We start from the raw sequence: 18,989 nt of genomic DNA, 5'->3' as shown, positions 1-18,989 counted from the left end.
TGGCTTTCTCGGGGGACTCCTGGAAATGAAAAGATAAGATTGTCCGCCAGAAAGACTTTCCTTAAGTAAGTTACAGTCTTGCAAAAAAAAAAAAAAAAAACAATCTGGAGCTCGTCTTGCGAGAATGAAATAACATTTCACTTTCACAATTCCATGACGATATTATAATTTTCTCATATTTATTCGTATGGTTATGTCTTTCAAAATGTCTTTAATCATTTAGCGTTGTGCACTAATTCTCCAGTCAGTCAGCAGCGAGGTTGAAGAGGTGACGCTTTTATTGTGAAAGTATGGTTCCTGTTGTGGCTAGCGGAACAACGGCTATATCACCGCTGCGGTAATTACGCCGCGTTGCACGTTGCTAGTTAGTTGCAATGTTGTAGCTATTAGCACGAGAGCCATTCCTTCGCTGGGAGGGAGATCTGCCATTTAGTTTGACAAACCTACGGAGTCAATTCTCATTCATTCAGAGTCCTACCAGCAGCCAGCTGCCTGCCAACGGAAACTGCACAACGAAATACTTCATAGCTTGTTGTCTTGTCTTTCTCTTAGCCCGCTAGCGTATTCGGCTAGCTAGCTAGCTCCTAGCGTACTAACGTCTCCTTCCTCAGTGCGTACCGTCTCCAGTCCGGCTGGAGGACCATGGCGATGAGACAGACTCCGCTCACCTGCTCCGGTCACACCCGGCCTGTGGTTGACCTGGCCTTCAGTGGAATCACTCCATATGGCTATTTCCTCATCAGTGCCTGCAAAGGTGAGACCAGTGGCCAGTATTTAAGTCAAGAAAGGTTTGCCAAAATGTCGGAAAGGGCTTTAACGTTTAACATTAGACGCTGGAAGTGGTTCCGAGACCTAAATCCAGGCCGACAGCGGAGTTCTTCACTCTGCATCCTGTCTGATTTGTGACACACAGTTGAACCCTAATTTGTATGTGTCTGCTGGTTACATAGTTACGCTAACTACTGCAGGCTTCTTTTGGCCACTTTGATCAGTATTTATGTTCTTACATTGATCATTTAAACCTTTTTAATTAGAATTTGCTCTCTTTAAAAGTTGGCTTCCTGAAAGCTGCAGTTACAATGCTAAATATGACGTAATCAAAGTGAGACAGTCTGCTTGTCTGACAGACACCTGTTGCCAGCAGTATCCACACATTCTTTCACCGCTGTCATCTGCTGGTACACTTTCCTTAGACTTTACATTTGCATCCTCCCTGCTTTTCCTTGTTAGATGGCAAGCCCATGTTGCGCCAGGGAGACACAGGGGACTGGATTGGAACGTTTCTGGGTCACAAAGGCGCTGTCTGGGGAGCCACTCTGAACAGAGACGCCACCAAAGCAGCCACCGCCGCCGCTGACTTTACAGCGTGAGTGGAGAGTCCAGTCCTGTCAGGGGCTAGCAGACTCTTGCCTACATGTGTATCTTGAAACGAGCCTAAAATAACCCATTCATCCCGAATACATCTCTTTGTCTCGAACTGCTTTGTTATGCATGCAAAGATGGATTGTTGGGAGATGTTATACTAACATCCAACATCTAAGTCTGTCATTATTCCGACTACTCAGTAACCTCAGTCTACATGTGATCTGGTCAATAATTTGATTTTAATCCAAAACACTCCGTAAAAGAGATGATGTGAGGATATCTTAACACACTGTGTGTTCCATCCTATATATGCAATTTACATGTGTTCAGTAAATGTTAATAATAATAAATTGGTAATTGATCTTTGCTTAGGTAAATAAATAAATATGAGCATTGGAAGAAGCACTATTTGTCCTGATTCCAGGGGCCTGCATCATTGAGCAAGATAGGTGGGATAGCCAGCTATGTTTGGGCTTGATTCAGGTTTACTGGTATCACAAAGCTGGATCACGTTTAACTGAGGTGCATCGCCGCGGTAACCTGTACTGCATGGATAACCTGCTCTGCAGCAATTTAACTTCAGAGCATTAAAGTGCTTAAACAGCCCTTCTAATTACCAATCTATAGAGGAAAGTCATCATTCCTTCAGGATCCCGACACGTAAAAAGTAAAGAGTATACAGTAAAGAAAAATTGTGGCATTTTTATGGATCAGTAGAATCCCATAATAATTATGTCAGAGACTGAAAATTAGTTTTTCAAATTCTGGCCTTAAAACAGGACTTCTAACAAAGATTTTGTAGCCACAACCAGATGTAACTCGGTGTCTGAGCCATGGAATTCCACAGCTATCCAAAAACTGTTAAAAATACCTGAAAGATCTGTACCCTTGCAGGGGAGGACATGTTGTGTCATTGCAAATCCCATGTGAGTGGTAGCTCAAAATGCCCTTTTTCTTCTCACCATGGTGGCATGACTGCTGGAGAGCAGCAGTTAGTAAGAAATCAGAGAACAGAAAAATAGATTTGCCAGTTCATTGTTTGGATTCCTGTATTTTTAGTATTCAGTTAATTTTGTTTATTTTCTGCAGTGGACACCTTCTTATGTCTTTTTCTTTTAACAAATCTGGATTGTCTTAATTTGATTTTTAAATCAATGAAAAAAAATCCTGCTTTCAAAAATAGGGTATGCAAAGGTAGATATTATCACATGTACTGTTGTCAATTAAAAGCTGGCGTCTATGCTTTTCAGGAAGGTGTGGGATGCAGTGAGTGGAGACGAGGTCCTCACGCTGGCACACAAACACATTGTCAAGACTGTCAGCTTTACTCAGGTCAGTGCCGTTCCTGGATGTGGGGAACTGTTTAAAGAACACGATTATGAAGCTCATCGTTTCTGTTCATACCGTCTATGTTTATATGTCCTGTCACCATGGTAAATGGCATGTGGGCCATTATGTCGTCATGCTGGTGTCTGTAGACAATAACCCAAGAATGATACATAGTAGAAACTCCATAATTACACCACAAGTACTCCATATGCAGAGGATCTGATGAAATTTTGGAGCACCTTGCTGCAGTAAGTTGCATCTTAATGAAGGAACACTGATTTCCCTGAATTTTCTTTAACGCTTTAACACTTCAAGCTAACAAGTTCAAATGGATACCAGGTATGTAGCATGTAGCATTTGCCAGATCTTTGCAAATGAATGAACTAATTGTCTTAATAGGGGAGACCTTTTGTGTGTGTGTGTGTGTGTGTGTGTGTGTGTGTGTGTGTGTGTGTGTGTGTGTGTGTGTGTGTGTGTGTGTGTGTGTGTGTGTGCGCTTGAGTGTGTGAGTGAGTGAGAGAACATAACTCAAGAACAATACATAGTAGAGACTCAATATTTACACCACAGGTACCCCATATGGAGCACATGATCTGATTAGACTTTGGTGTACTTTGGCGGTGTATTAAGGAGGTAAAACTACTACTACTACTAGTACTGTAAACATACGTGTTCTCTTGTCATGGCGGGGCATAAAGGAAGTGCCTCTTGTAATATGGATGTATTGATATTGGTACATTTTTTGAAACAGATAATGTTTCTCAATATAGTTCTGCTTCTCTTCCTCAGGACAGCAACTGTCTGCTGACTGGAGGAAATGATAAGCTGTTGCGCATCTATGATCTCAGCAACCCTGAAGCAGGTAAGTGAAGGTGTTAAAGAGGAATCTTGCTTATTTCGAGATACATGTAGCTAAATTAATAATTTGATGTATTTGGGGGGTCTCAGTATGCTTTCCTTTAGGGTTTCTTTATCATTTCCTGTAAATTCTGCTCTAGTCAGTGCAGCACCTCCCTTCTACTGGAAACAGAGGTTATTTAAAATCAGTAGTGTGTGAAAGACTTAGCTCAGTGAATTATGAAAAAGGAGAATAGACACAAAGTTATCCCAGTCAAACCCTGACTTTTGTTTTGTATCATTTTTGTCTTATGTACTGGAATCTTTGTCCTTCAGCACCACAGGAGATTGCAGGTCACACCTCAGCCATAAAGAAAGCTTTGTGGTGTAATGACGACAAGCAGATCCTCTCTGCTGCTGAGGACAAAACCATACGGTCAGTGAGGTGGCTTCTCATGGTTTACCTTTTTGTGCGTCAATGCCAAGATCTGACTCTGTGTGACAAACTTTAACTCATCATCCTGACTGTGACTCAGCTTTGTGCTGTCACAGAAACATTCTCCTGTCTAACAAGTCACTTCTCTGACAGCAAACACACCACAGATCTTTTGGATGTTATAGCCTGTGTCTGTGTGTATGTGTGTCCAGGCTTTGGGATAGGAGCTCCATGGAAGAGGTGAAAACTCTGACGTTTGATACATCTGTAAGCAGCATGGAGTACATGGCTGATGGAGAGATTCTTGTGATTACATATGGAAAGACAATTGCTTTCTACAATGCCCTGAGGTATATTTCTCAAATAAGCATACAAACCTTAGAACTCTTGATGGGGAATAAAATGTGATTCTAATCAATCCATATTTTTGAGAGATTTCAGGACAGTTAAATCTCCTACCTTTCTGTTCTTTTGGTTGGCAAACAAACAACAAAATTGTGCAATATAACCAAGGAGTGTGCATATATTGTTCTGACAAAAGTGGTCACACATTTTGCGTGTTAAAGCTCCATTTTGTCACATTAGACTTTCTGTGATAACTGACCTTTTGTTTCAATATAGTTAAATACAAAATAGAGTTGTTGTCATTAACTTAACCTTATAGTATCAGTATGCATGGTATTAAGGCATAGAAATGCTTCCCTTTAACCGAGGCTAAGAGCAATTCTTGTTCTGCTGCAAGGGGATCATTGTTCTAATCTGTGTTTTATTCCCATGGAGTCATCTGACAAAAAGAAATTCAGGCGACCACACCTTTGCAGCATTGAGAGCTATAGGGACTACAAATGTATACAGAGATGAGACAGAGATTTGTACTGTAGACATGTAGCTTCTCCACAGTGACATAAACTAACTGAGGCATTAGAATGATTTTCATTTTATAGATTAGCACGGTAGCAAAAGCAGATGTCATCCAACGGGAAATGTACAAATTAATCTTGTTACCTCTTGAATATTGCTGGCTATCTAATATTGTTATTTGTTTAAATATTCAAGCCTGGACCTGATCAAGACTGTGGAGGCCCCAGCTCCCATTAACTCAGCCTCCCTCCACCCAGAGAAGGACTTCTTTGTTGCCGGTGGAGAGGACTTCAAGCTCTACAAATTTGACTATAGCACTAAGGAGGAGCTGGGTGAGGAGCAGAGAGAAGCTTTTTTCTCAGGACTCTGTATCATTGTATAGGGTTTCCCCCAGGTATTTGGATAGCAGTAGCTCTTTAGTTCAGCTGGGGCAGGTTGCCTCCACTATGAAACACTTCAGGAAATCCTGTTTTAAAGAGGATTTTCCTCTTTTTAAGGGTGTAAGCTGCTGGCTAGAGTGACTGGCTGGCTGATGGGGTCCTATGCTGAAATTTCAGAAATGAAATAGTAGTATGAATTTTTTTTTTTTTTCTCCTATCTTTCTTTCTTCTAGTGTGACCTCATAAAGGGACGGCTGGCAAGGCAGTGTAAGAGAGCTTGCAAACTACAGTTTGCTCTAGCACAGTGACCCCATCTTTAGGAATGAATGACTTGCGTTCAGTGTGTTGCCAGTTTGTTTGTTTGTTTTTAAAGAAAAGATGTTTCTAAGAAAAGGCAAAAAGCGTGTTCAACACACAATGTACAAGACCCCAAATTCTAAAAAAGTTATACAATTGATTCCTGGACAGATTGTGATCCATTTTTAAAGCCCATTTTAAAATATGAAAAATTAAAAAAAAGAAAACAATGAAACAATATCCAAATATTTCCCAATTAAAAGAGATCCAAATGACAAGCTGTCAACTGTGACTATAGCGAAGAGAGAATAAAAAGTAAAAAAAAAAAATTGAAGTCAGATCTTTAACCACCCTGTCTAATATTGTTGCTGCTTCTCCTGTCTGCAGAGTCCTATAAGGGTCACTTTGGTCCAGTGCACTGTGTGCGCTTCAGTCCAGATGGTGAGCTGTATGCCAGCGGCTCTGAAGACGGCACCCTCCGACTGTGGCAGACGGCGGTGGGGAAAACCTACGGCTTGTGGAAGTGCGTCCTTCCTGGTAATACTCCCAACTTTGAGCACTAATTTTTGTAGTCACTGCTGGTCACAGAATCTGGAATACAGGATGAAAATACTATGGTTGCATCCAGTTTTTAAAAGGCTGGAAAATAAATTAAATATTATTAATACTGTAAAGTAGCACAGTAATGCAAGTAGAATATATATAGATATACAGCATAAATAAGTACACCCCTTCTGAAACCTAACAAATTCAGCTACCTGTCTTTACAAATAAGACATAGTTGGGGTTCCTCTATGATGTAATGTTCCGGCAATGCTGGTGTATCAATTATCAATGAAGCATGTCAATACTTAACAGGAAAATATGATTTTTCTTATCAAAATTATAAAAGGCCATGTTGCAAAAATTAGTACACCCTCCTGAAAGTTACAAAATAAAACTTGAGTGTTTTTCTGGTGCAAGTTAAGGGCAATTGATGAGCAGATGAGTCTCTTGAACCAACTCACTTTAACAAGTGAAAGTGGTTGACATTTAAAAGTGGTACTAAACCTCCTGAATCACTATCAGACTAAATGCTCACAACAAAGGCATGACATGGGACAATTGTCTGGACAAGAGAGGTCAGGGGTACAAGAAGATGAGCAAATGTCCATTATAAAGTCAGTACACGGCCGTAACCGTAAGCTTTCACATCATGAGCAATATTTGCTGAGAAAAGTGCAGGAGAATCGCAAAGCAAGTGTCTCATAGCTGCCCAAAGCTGTGGAAAGCCAAACTGGAGTGACTTTCATCACGCATCAAGATGCACCCTGCATAGAAGTGGAATACATGGTTGATGTCCATGCAGGAGGCCACTGCTGAAGACAAAGTAGGCTTTGCCAAGGCCCATATTGATGAAGCTGAGGACTTTTGGGAATCCATACTTTGATCTGATGAGACCAGAATCAATCTTTTTGGATCTGATTGCATCAAAAATATATGGCATTTCAATGGGGGGAGTACAGTAACAAGTGCATGGTCCCCACAGTGACGCGTGGCTGTGGTAAAGTTCTTATACGGGTGTGTATGAGAGCTGAAGGTGTGGGGGAATAGTACCTCATTGATGGCATCATGAATTTGCAGATGTATTTTAAAATCCTGAAAGAGAAGATGTTATCCTCTTCTCCACACCCTGTGTTGTCTGTCAATTTTTAAAAAAATGACATTGACCCCAAACATTTGTCCAAGGCCACGGCTGCATTCTTAACCCTTTCCACCCCGGCAGTCACAACCTTTGCTGCCATTTTGAGAAGTTCGCTGAGCAAGACATTTTACAGTTAGAGAACATGTTGGGGTCGGAAAACTCTTTGGCACACTTGACTCTCCAAATGGTTAAAATGGACAGGCCTAGTACTACTCTGACTAAAATGGATGTAGCATTGTTGAGCTTCATTTCTTTTTCATCATATTTGGTAGAATTGCAGTTGAGATTTTTTATAACCAGTTCAATAGCATCAGTGATAAATGACTCATTGTTAAAACTGTGTTATTCACTCTATAATTTAGATGTTTGTTTAGGTGAAAGAAAAAATTTCAGATTTTTATTTCAAATCTCACTCTTGCCTGGTGATAGGAACAAGGAGACCTAATTGTATTTCAAAATTCTCCCAAATATGTCGCTTATCCATAGAGCACAAGGTTGTTCATTTTAACCTTACAGTTACGGAATTAATTATTGAATATGGATTTGTTTTTTCAGGTGGAAATTCCAAAAAATAGCCTAGGGCTTAATGGGTTAAGGAAGAACAAGATGAAAGTGTTGCAGTGGCCACCTAAGTCCCCCGACCTTGATCTGTGGGGAATTTTAATGAAACATGTTGAGCAGCACTCGGCATCAAACATCTTCCAGGAGTGGAACAGGATAGACGTGACAATATGTCATGAACTTGTCGTGAAGGGTCAGAACAGTACTTGAAAGTAACGGAGGACATGTTAAGTACTGGACTATTACATATTTGTGGAATTTAATCATAGCGTACTTTTTTTTTTTTTTTAACCCATGATCTAGGCAAAGTTGCCTAATTTACTGATTATACAGTTATTGGTGACATACAGCTGCTTTCTATGTTAAGTACATGTTTAATAAATTTCAATTTTGTCATCTTTCCATGAATTTTAATGGTGATAATGTAAAAATAGGAATTTCTTTGTTTGGGGATGGTGTATCCTTTTATGCTGTATATGTGTGTACTGTAAGTTCACATTTACATGGTGTCCTCTGTAATTTCATTTTTTTTTTTTAATGAGACAGATAATCTTCATTCAAAGAGAAATGAAGTATAAATGATACAAGCTGGACAATAAAGATTTAGTATTGCACTGCCATGAAGTTGGCGAATTTCCAGACGGATTTAAAAAAAAAAAAAAAAGGTCCAAATCAAAGTAGCAGAGGCCAAGATATCCTGACTTGCTGGGACTTACACTTCCCATAATGCAACTGAATACCATCTTTTAGTGAGACCCTGCCTGTTAAAAGCCCACATTGTTCAAACTCCACACCACCAGTTTGTTACGCAGGCTTTCTATTGAAAACTTGTAGTATTCAAGCCCAAGCTGAGATAACCTTGAGGACATCACTATGACATCTACCCAAATGTGGATTTTATGGTTCCAAAAGGTAAAAAATGTAAATAGTGAAGTTACACTCCAGGCTTTAAAATATCTACTCAGAACTATCTGGCTGGCATCAGCCTCTGATTAAAGAAACTGTCTGAAAATTGTTGTGGAAACTGGGATAGAAACCTGCCAGCAGCAGCAGTTGCCCTGCGAGTGCAAGGTCAGGCTTTCCCTCCGCAGGCACACCTCTCTATACGTCTCATTCAACTGACCGCATGGCAGCTGACATACACGTGAATGAGCTTCTAACTTTTTCTACAGCTGAAATCACAGCGCAGCCGTTGTCTTTAACTAATGAGTCTGCTGATTTTGTCAGACAATGTCTTGGTTTTAAAATCGGGATTTTAGCAGTGCAGAGCAGCAGCTTGGGAATGGCTTACAAGTGACTGCTGGTTAACATGTAGTCTAAATTGGCCATGTTTCAGTCACTATTTCATACTTGTTCTGTTGTCTGACAACAGAAGCAGAATAACATGTAAATGAGGACAGCTTTATTGGGAAATCATCTGTATTAAATTACTGTGCATGAGCACAGAGAGTAGGAGAGAAGCAAATAGAGTGGTCCAGCCATATACTAGGTTTTGACCTAGTCTTGTTTTCTAATTATTCCCCTTGTTGTTTTGTCTTGCATTTACTCCTCAGACGACCTGGGGACAGAGAACTCTGAACAGCTCTACACCCCGACCCCTGAGATCAAAGCCTGAGGAAAAAAAGAGTACTTTTTGGAAACAGGATGAAAAGAGAAAAGGAAGAAGGAAAGGATACGAGCAGAGAGGTGTTCCAGGGTGTTCTATCAGGCCCCAACAAGGAGCAGAGTCCAGAGCATCTCCATCCATCAGGAACTGATGTGGATATTATGACTGCCTTGTCTGTCATAGACCAGCCATCTCTCTCTCTCTCACTCACCCACTCTCACACACACACAGATTTTATGCAGTCATATAGACAAGTATGGGTTGGAGAGTGAAGCAGTAGAGCTGTGAATGTCTCTTGCTCATCGCTGCCTGCTTTCTCTCTTATCAGCCCAGTTGTGTCTGTTTAAACTTATTTTAACTTCCCTTTGCCCTTGAACCCTAAATCCCCCGAACCACATGATACTAAGATTGGTTTTCGTTTCAAAATTAAAGTAATTGATTAATGAGCTGGACCAAGGCTTTTGTTTTCAGTTCAAAGTGACAAGAAAACTTGAAGTAGGAGCACAGTTTTTGCTAACGGTTCTTTCATTTCTTCAAAAACTTTGTTTTGAGTATTTGCTGCTGTTGTACTGGTTGGGTATATAAAGTCATGTGTCCAAATAAAAGAAAATATTGTTTAGTGACAAAGTGGAAAGGGAAGAAATGTCATTGGGTTTTTTCCAATTTGGGTTCTGTCTTCATTTGTGTCCAGTGATGAAATAAACAAATGCATTACTGTTTTATTTGTAATGCACAAAGAGCAAACTGGGTTTGGTGTTTTTTGGTGTTATTTTATCTTTTCATCTCTGCCAACTGGTGATGAATGGGGCCATGCGGCGTTTTATGTTTCAAGTTTGTAATTTACATACAAAAGCAGTTTCTATCATTTGCACACTAAGTAACAAACTGTAACAAAGTAAAATGACTGCAAGATTTGAAATGACAGCGCCGTCATAAACACATTTCGGATTTTGATCAAAGTCATGATAGACTGATAACGTCTCTGTCTTTATCTTCATATATCTATTTTGATTGAATAGCGTGTCAGAAAACTCGTGACGTGTGGTTCATTTTCAATAGTTGCGTGTTTGCTCAGCCAATGATGAGGCGTTTTCTAACAACGTCTGACCAATAGGTGCCAGCCTCTGCATGCAGTCACTTCCGGCCGGGTCATTCCCATGCGTAACCGCGGCCCGGTGCAGATTTCACCCAAAACAACCCATCACAAAAAACCGCTTTCATTTCTTCACTTTTCTGCGTGGACGAGGAAGCGAAAGCAACGACGGCAAGTCATATAATTTTTTTTCTTTTTTAGTTCCTCCTTTGTTCTTTGGAGCACACTTATTACCTCCATAGCTAATATTTTTGCTTTACGAATCAATTCCAGCAAGAGGCGCTGGTTAGCCATTCCGCTTGGATCCACCCCCCCCCCGTGTATTCCATTTTCCCTCTCGGTATTAGCTAGCTAACTCACCCAGGCGACGGTAACTGTCCCTCCATCTACACGCCGACATGCCGGAGTACCTGGACGACCCGTCTGTGCTTACTAAGGACAAGCTAAAGAGTGAGCTGCTGGCCCAAAACGTGGAGCTTCCGAGTGGAAACCCGACCAAGGACGTGTATGTGCAGCTTTATCTGAAGAATCTGACCGCTCAGAACAAGAAACATGCCACGGCCACGACTTTGGACGCCTTCTCCAGCGACGAGGAGCTGCCGCCGCCCGTGGTCGCCAGCAGAAGTCGCTCATCCGGCAGAGTGAGTTTGGTTTTCCGTTTAGGATTTAACGTTAATTTCAAATTTATTTGCAGTAGCTTGCAGAGTGGTTCAAGTTTCGATAACTTAACTAAAAGACGTGGAATTAGTTTTCCTCGGAGTGCCACAGTTCTGTGAGTTACTATGTTCAGGTACCCGAATAAAGACCTTAGTTACGGCTGCAACTATCCATTTATCAACTGGTTACTTTCTGACTAATCGATTACTCGTGAGTAACGCAGTGTCTAAGCGTCCAAAATAATAACAAATGATCCACAGAAGTTAGCAGATGCTAAAAATCTCTGACCAACATGCAATAATAAACCTCAACTAATCAATAAATCAACCATTCCTTTCCATGTAAAATATAGACCAATCAGCACCAACGTTCAAACTGGGGGTTTTTAATGTTGTGGCTGGTTGGTGTATATCTGCTTTTACAGCCGACTCTCATCATCTACAGGAATGTTTTTTTTTTTTTTTTTTTCCCTCCGAAGGTCCCCACCCAAAAAAGTTCTATTGCAGCCCTCCATACCAAAGCTGTGGATGGAAATGAAATACTTTCAGTTTAATCCACTAGGATTTCATTTTGAGATTGGCCTGTCAATAATTTTCCTTGGGGACCCATTTCATTCTCGTTCAGACTCCCCGATGGCCCCTGGACCCCAGTATGGAAATGAATAGTTTCAAATAAAAGAGTCACGAATGAATCCGTGGCCGAACCCTGATCACGTCGGGGCCACTAACCAGACTCACACGTTTCAGCCCCCCCCCCCCCGAACGAAAAGAAGCGTTTCCCGCTTTACTTCAGCTCCACCAGCATGGAGGAGCATTTTCACCATTGTTAGTAACAACAAAACTACATTAACCTAAAATCTCTCTACTGAAGTGCAAGACGGGTGGGGTGTGTCTATCTCTCGGTCGTTTAATCATTTGCTCTTTGACATGATGATTGAATCGGGTTTTGTGTTTTGAATGGACAGACGGGGACGCTGCTTTACGTGTTACATGAAATGAAACTACGCTCAGATATAGAAACCGATAGGTGTCTGTTGTTTTCGAATGAATGAATGGGGGACTTTCCTTTAACTGGCTGCTACTTCAGAGCCCTCAAGCAGGAGCATTTTAAAGATTTACCCCAGCAGGGTGACTTCTAAAGCCTGCTGACCTTCGAAAAGTGTGCTCAGAAGTTGGTTTTACATAATATTTACATGCTAAGCTGTCTCGAACCATTTTAGACTTGTACTGGAGAGAGAAAGTTAGGGTGACCGCTAAGAACAGGTTTTGTTATTTGGGTTTTTCTGGGTTTACTGAATAAAATTTTAAGAAATGACAATTGGTCATCACAGGTTACCAGAACCCTAAGGTTAGGGCGTGGTATTCTGGTATAACCTCATTATTTGCACTGACCAAAATGTGTCTGCACTGTCATGCAACTTTAGTGAACTTGTTTTGTTAAATTAAGAAAATGTTTAGCTACCGGTACAAAAACTCAGGCACAGGGTCATTTTTACAATGCTTTGATACCTTTCCTATATAGAAATGATTGATTATTTCATCATTAATTTGGTCATCATGGCTGACCTGTTAATTCCTTTTTGACTAGAGATTGGATTTATGCTGTAATACCACACTCAGTGCATTGGTTAATGTTAAATGTGTAACACCTGTTCTGTTTGTAGAGAAACTCTCTCAGTGTTGATCTACTGTAGATTCAAGCAGGTGTACAGCAGGACGTGTCTGGTCTGGGCTTGTTTTGGGGGGTGGTATGTGCAGGGTGATAGAATGAAGGGTGTGAGCAAATCGACGGTGGGGAATGAGAAATGACATGTCAGACGTGGGAGGTGACTGTGTGCATGTTTGTCTCATTCATTCACTGCTGCTTGTAGTTAAGAGAAGCATCCATGTGTACAAACGTTACGCTGCATATTTTCTTCATCTGTGAAGATTGACATCCATGTGTTTTCCTCTCTGAACTCACTGCCGTGAATTTATTTGGAGTTCCTTTGGTCAGGTAAAGGTCCCCCGACTGTTTGTTTAGAGTGGTAGCAGCTCTTTGTGTGCTGTGAGGTGTGGACAGCGAAGACAATCAATCTTTCATGAGTTTTCAGATGATGAATAAATGCTGTCGGGGAGAGACGAAATTATATTTTGTTAGCAGCACAAGCCAGACGAGTCTCACCAGTTGATGAGGCAGTGATATGTGTTTGTGGTTTCATTAAGGGAAGTTAAATCCCTCAATGGTAAAGTATCTGAAATGACAGATAAAAGGTGTAGTAAGAGGAATGCTGGGAAGTGGTGCACTGACCCTGATCGTGTTTTAACAGAGGAAGCTCTACCCTGGGTTACTGTTGGTTATGTTTGACTATACACACACCATATTTAAGGAAAATCTGCAACAAAAGTCAGTATACGCTTCATTGTTGAGATTACATTATTTCATTTTTTTAATATTTTGTATGTCCGCCTTTATTTTTGATGACAAATTCGATCCACCTGGACATGGATGATACCAGTCTCGCAAAAATCTGTGGTGAAATGATCTGCCATTCTTTATAGATGATTCTTTCCAGCTGCTCTTTGCTGGAGGGGTTTTGTCGCTCTACCTTCAGCTTTAAATACTCCATTCAGGATTCCATTCAGGGGACTTATTTGGCAATGTCATAGTTTTCACTTTTTTCTTCTGTACAAACTCCTCTGGGAGTTTTTTCCCTCCTTCTCCCACGTAAAGGTTTCACAGTCTGTACTATGCAGTCACTGTGGTAGTCCTGGCCAGATCCACAGCAAACATGCTGGATCGCCATCCCCCACTGATCCAAATTTATTTTGGTATCATCTGACCAAAGAATGTGCAAACATTAATCAGGCTTCTTTATATGTTCAAAGTTTAATCTAGCAGTTTTGTGTGAAATAGGTTTTTTTGTTTTTTGTTTTTTGTGTTTGTTTTTTTTAACGCCATCCATAGAGGCTGACTTCAAGCGGTGACCTTCGCCCTGTCCCATCTTTATGAAGTCTCAGTCTGGTTTATTACCTGTTCAGGCAGTTCCTTACCATGTGGAGCATTGCATTAGAAACAACCCAGACTAAAATTGAGGGAGCTGCAGTCCTCACAGATTATTTTATTTATTTTTAAATGGAAATCACAGGTAAACTCACTTTTGTTGAAGTGAGTTTGTTCTTTGTGGCCCAGATTTTTAATTTCTATCTAACCTGTTTGTTTTTAATTATACATTAGATCAAATACCCTACGCTTAAAATAATATATTTTTTTTGTAAAATGGTACAATTTTGAATCATTGAACATTTTAGTGATATTGCACAGGGTTGTACTCAGATTTTGTTGTTCTATATTATTATTATTGTTATTAAATTTATGCAGTGATTGGACATTACAGTTAACTGAATAAAGCGACACTTGTGATGTGATGATGGGAGGATGTTATTGAGGTTATCTGTGGTTATCTTACTTTGGACTTGGAGTAATAATAATTTCCATTTTAATTATAGTTGTTTATTATGTACCATTTAGTCCAAAAAATGTAAGAAAACAGCAATAAATACCTAGACATTTTCCCAAAACACAAGATGACATCCAACCAAGAGTCAAACTACCAAGAATGCCTCATATTAGAGAAACTTGAACCATCAAATATTTGACTTTTGTTGTAGAAAATGTCATAAATTGTTTGGCTATAACTTGTTCTAGGGATTAAAAGTCAGCATATCTCCTTGTCTGTTGTAATGGTTATGAACATTCTTTTAAAAGTTTTTACATTCTTTGCCGGCCTCAGGAAATATTACAGGTGCACTGGATTTTTAATTGATTTGTCGATCAACAGAAAATTTATCAGCAACTTTTTTCACAACTGATTAATCATTTGTCATTTTTTAAGAAAAATGCCAGCCTCTTAAATGTGAGAATTTTCTGCTTTTGCTTGTCTTAGATGATAATAAACTGAACATCTTTGGGTTTTAGTCTGTTGGTCAAATAAAATGGGACATTTGATTATGTCCTCTTGGGCTCCAGGAAACTGTGATGGACATTTTGTCACAGTTTTATGAGGTTTTACTGGCCACATGATTAATCAATCAATTGAGAATTCGTTGATGATTAGAACTGATTGTGAGTGTGCTCTCAGGCATTAAACATCTTTAGACTTGAGACCCACGAGAATACCACGGAACCCTAACCAAACTGATTAGACTTAAGCCCTGTTCATACTTGGCATTAACGTGCGTCGTCCATGATCCAATCACAAGTGGAAAGCTCTAAGTATGTCAGATTTCAGACGTCGTGGAAAAAGTCAGCTTACGCAATTTGTATGACTTGTATTTGTTTGTGAATGACTACATACATCCTCTTACGCAGAGGATGTACATATTAAATGGGCAGTCCTTCAATGTGGCGCAGGAAACATTTGCTAACTGCCAAAAAATTGTGGCCATATGTGGCCTAGACCATCTCCGAATGTAGTCTGAACAATCAGATCTCAATGCGTTCCCAATGCGTCTTGAGTCTATTCACACCTGTACTTAGAGCTGTCCTCTTGTGATCGGATCAACCAAGACGCATGTAAATGCCAGGTATAAACAGGGCCTTAGATAATTTGAACCCGGGTCAGATCCTCGTAACCAGGAACCAAGAAGTCCTGCGAAGACCGGCATGTTAAGCACGCATTCGGAAGTCCAAACTGCTTACTTTGTGGGAAAAGAAAACAAGGTTCATGCTCATTAGCTGAAGCTTCTAGGTTTTCAAAGGAATATTCTACCATTAACCTCCTATGTTTTGAGCCTGCAACTCTCACATCCTGTATCCTTGAAAGATAAGTTTGTAGCTGCTCCTTCTTGGAGGAGAGTAGCTGTAGTCAGCTTGGATTCACAGCAGATACAATGTGTTTCAACAGTCACAGTTTTATAGCAAAAAAAAAGGATCAACCCACTATTCCTCTGTCCATCTGTATGCTCAGTACAGGGTTTCCCTAGGAAATGGTTGAGCAGTGGTGGTAATTTAACCAGATCCTGATGCATCTCGTCTCATGATCAGTTCAGGTGACAGCCTAAACAGCCCTCTCAGTCACTGAATGTCTTGTATTTGCTGCACTTTCCCCCTGAATTTTAATATGATTAAACACAAACAGAACATGTTTGCTTATGAGCCAGATGGGACTGTTCTGAATTTTTTGTATAAAAATTTAATTACCCAGAAATCACGAATGTGGTCTCAGCCAACTGCATACTGCACTGACCATGGCAATGGAAAAAAATCTTTTTTCCACATGTTCAGCCATTCTTGATAGTCCAACTTTGTCACTGCTTTTAAGGCGAGAATTAAGGATTGTCATCAAGAGTTCTGATGTTATACTTGAGTGTGGAAGACTTACTACTAGTGACCATGTTGAGTGTTGGTAAAAAAAACAAACTGTTGTCTGAAGTTAGGGTGACAAGATTCCTCCCACTTTCAGCTGATGTTTGTGATTTAGACCGATAGAGGAGTGTGTTTTTGTATGAAGTCCACGTAGTGCAGTTTTAATATTTGAATGGCAGAGCAGACTGAAGTTTTAGTGCAGTTATCTTATTGGAATGTGCTTCTTCATTGAGGAAATGCTTTTCTTTCTCTTTGTGCTCAGACTTACTACCGTGTGTGTGTGTGTGTGTGTGTGTGTGTGTGTGTGTGTGTGTGTGTGTGGTAAAAAGTGAAGGGCTGCCAAAAGTCACAGCTTGTATGTAATTAGTTTGTCCTTTGTTTTCCAAGGGACTGTAGTATTGTATTGTAGAGGTTGTTTATCAGATTCTCACATGCCTAAGTCAGTATAGGCTGCTGGTAAGAGGTACAGGTGGAAATGGCCATCACACCAACATATCATTCCTGACATTTCTGAAATAGTTAGCTGAAGTGAGAGGCTTTTCAAAGTAAACCTTAAAGGCTCAAATACTTTGTGTCTCACATGCTTGAAGTTTTTCTCCTTTTAACACTGTCTGTGCTGATATGATTTAGAAGAATGAGCTGTAAAGTATGAAAAAAATGTGATACCGGTAATGCAAACAGTTGTGGTTAATTTTAGCAGAGTAAAATGTGGCTAACCACACATACTCCATTGTTACTCAGGCAAGCATTGAGTCAAACTACTTCATCCATGCTTTAGTGAGGAATTGTAAAGTAAAGTTTGACAGTGTTTGTAGGGAGTTTGCTCCATGGAGCTACAGGCTGAGCTAAGCAGTGGGCTAAGAGTTTATGCCTTTTAAGGCCAGGGTGTGGTTCTACAGAGGGAGTACAAACACCGTCTTTCCCCCTTTTCTTCTCCCAGTCTCTCCAGCCCAGGTTGCTGTGATTATGTAAAACTCTGGCTCACATCCAGACCAAACCCTGCTTAGGGCCCACTGAGAGCCAGACACAGAGTAAGACAACCTCTCTGTGTGTCTCCCACATTTATTACATGCTGTGAACCCTGGCAGCACCGCACGACTGAAGTTGAGCACATCATCTTTGCATTCCTCACATTTTCCCTTGGTTTATTGCCAACTGAATGAATTGCAGAGCGTCTCTTTAGACCCAGATGTTCATTTAAAGACCACAGTCACTTTGAGAGTTGACCTTTTGTGGTTATGCAAAGAATTACAATAAGTAGTTTTGGTTTGGTGTTTTTGTCTGAAGGTGCTTCTCCACCTCCACCAACTCTGCTCAGCTGGGCTCATTCTGACAGCAGAAGGTCTGTATTGGCACCAAAACAGATAATTGAAGTCAGTAATATGCTTTTCATTGTTACTATGCCACCATTTCTATATGTATGCATTTCATAGACATACACTGCCTGGCTCCAGTGTTGCAAGCTTTTTTTCAGTGACGGTAGCTAAAGCCTGCTCAAGAAGTTGCTAGATTATGTTTCATAGTAATTTGAATATCCTTGATGCCATAACATAACAATTTACGTATGCACCAAATTTTTAAGAATTAAAGTTAAAAAAAAAAAAAAAAAGTCCACCTTGAATCTAGCTTGCTTTATCATTATCTAATATAATGGTTGAAGTTGCGATCATCTAATTAGTATGTATCTAAATGTACCTCTGAATTCAAAAACCTTTTATGTTGACTGTTGTAGACTGTGGAACTGTCCTAGTGTCATGAATAAAAAGGATCCACACTCTGGAATAAACGAACTCTTGTAAACTCTTTGTCTTGTGAGAAAAAGTAAAACATAAGTGAAATTAAGTCATTTTGAACAAAAACAAAGGAGGGGGAGTTCGCTAGGTAGGCTGTCTGCCTGATTGTTGGTTGACTGAACATGCTTTCATTGTAGTGCAACAATCACAGTGTTAAAAATACATGTGCCAATATTTACTTGACTTTAGGCATTAAGAACAGGTTTCGATCCATATTCAAATAACATAAGATCAAAATGGGTACCACAAGATGAGAGCACAGAAGAGTATATTTTTGTCAAATCATTTATGTAGGTGTCTAGGTAAATAGTCTACCTGGCATTGTAAAGAAGTTAGTGTCTGTTTTTTCTTGCAGCTTTAGAAACCCAGATGCAGTAAGAATTTTACCTGTAGCTATCAAAGTTGGCTGGACTGCAACAGTGGGGCCAGCCCTATAAACACAAGTAAGTGAGTGAATGATAAGGTTACACCATTGGTCGGTAGAATGCCGCATGACTGAGCACTGAAGTTACACCATTGGTTGGCCGGCCTAGTGTTGGAGTTTCCCCACTGGCCAAAAAATGAATTGACCCAAACAGTTTCTATTTCAATATCTTAGCGCCTTTGTCGCTAGATTTACCGACTTTTCACACCCCTTTAGCAAATTTTCTTCACTAAAACACCTAGCGACAAATCCAGCAACTTTTTGGACAAACCCCAGCTACCTTCTGTAGAAGAGAGTCGTCAGTATTGCCCCGCAGTGTG

General features: G+C 40.2%; 2 protein-coding genes across 10 annotated transcripts in view; both read left to right on the top strand.

Moving 5' to 3' along the window:
- The first annotated feature begins 295 nt into the window (after positions 1 to 295).
- On the top strand, positions 296 to 10,096 carry LOC120803395 (serine/threonine kinase receptor associated protein). The gene is made up of 9 exons (XM_040151807.1): positions 296 to 754; positions 1,231 to 1,366; positions 2,616 to 2,697; positions 3,484 to 3,556; positions 3,868 to 3,967; positions 4,180 to 4,317; positions 5,024 to 5,160; positions 5,893 to 6,042; positions 9,304 to 10,096. Exons 1-9 carry the CDS (start codon positions 643 to 645, stop codon positions 9,363 to 9,365), a joined length of 990 nt encoding a protein of 329 aa, XP_040007741.1. The 5' UTR covers positions 296 to 642; the 3' UTR covers positions 9,366 to 10,096.
- A 360-nt stretch (positions 10,097 to 10,456) lies between these two features.
- Positions 10,457 to 18,989, top strand: part of tmpoa (thymopoietin a) — a 29,017-nt gene continuing 20,484 nt past the window's right edge. For 3 of the 9 annotated variants that reach the window (XM_040148798.1, XM_040148783.1, XM_040148775.1), the window contains exon 1: positions 10,459 to 11,090. In XM_040148798.1, the coding sequence (XP_040004732.1) occupies positions 10,848 to 11,090 (243 nt within the window). In that variant the 5' untranslated portion in view covers positions 10,459 to 10,847. Of the gene's footprint in view, positions 11,091 to 18,989 lie in introns of all 9 variants that reach the window. The other 6 variants (XM_040148806.1, XM_040148814.1, XR_005709121.1 and 3 more) reach the window with 5 other exon arrangements.

Source organism: Xiphias gladius, chromosome 2, assembly GCF_016859285.1.
Source record: "Xiphias gladius isolate SHS-SW01 ecotype Sanya breed wild chromosome 2, ASM1685928v1, whole genome shotgun sequence".
Lineage (NCBI taxonomy): Eukaryota > Metazoa > Chordata > Actinopteri > Istiophoriformes > Xiphiidae > Xiphias > Xiphias gladius.
Note: the sequence above shows the minus strand (reverse complement) of the source record. Positions and strands in the feature narration are given on the sequence as shown.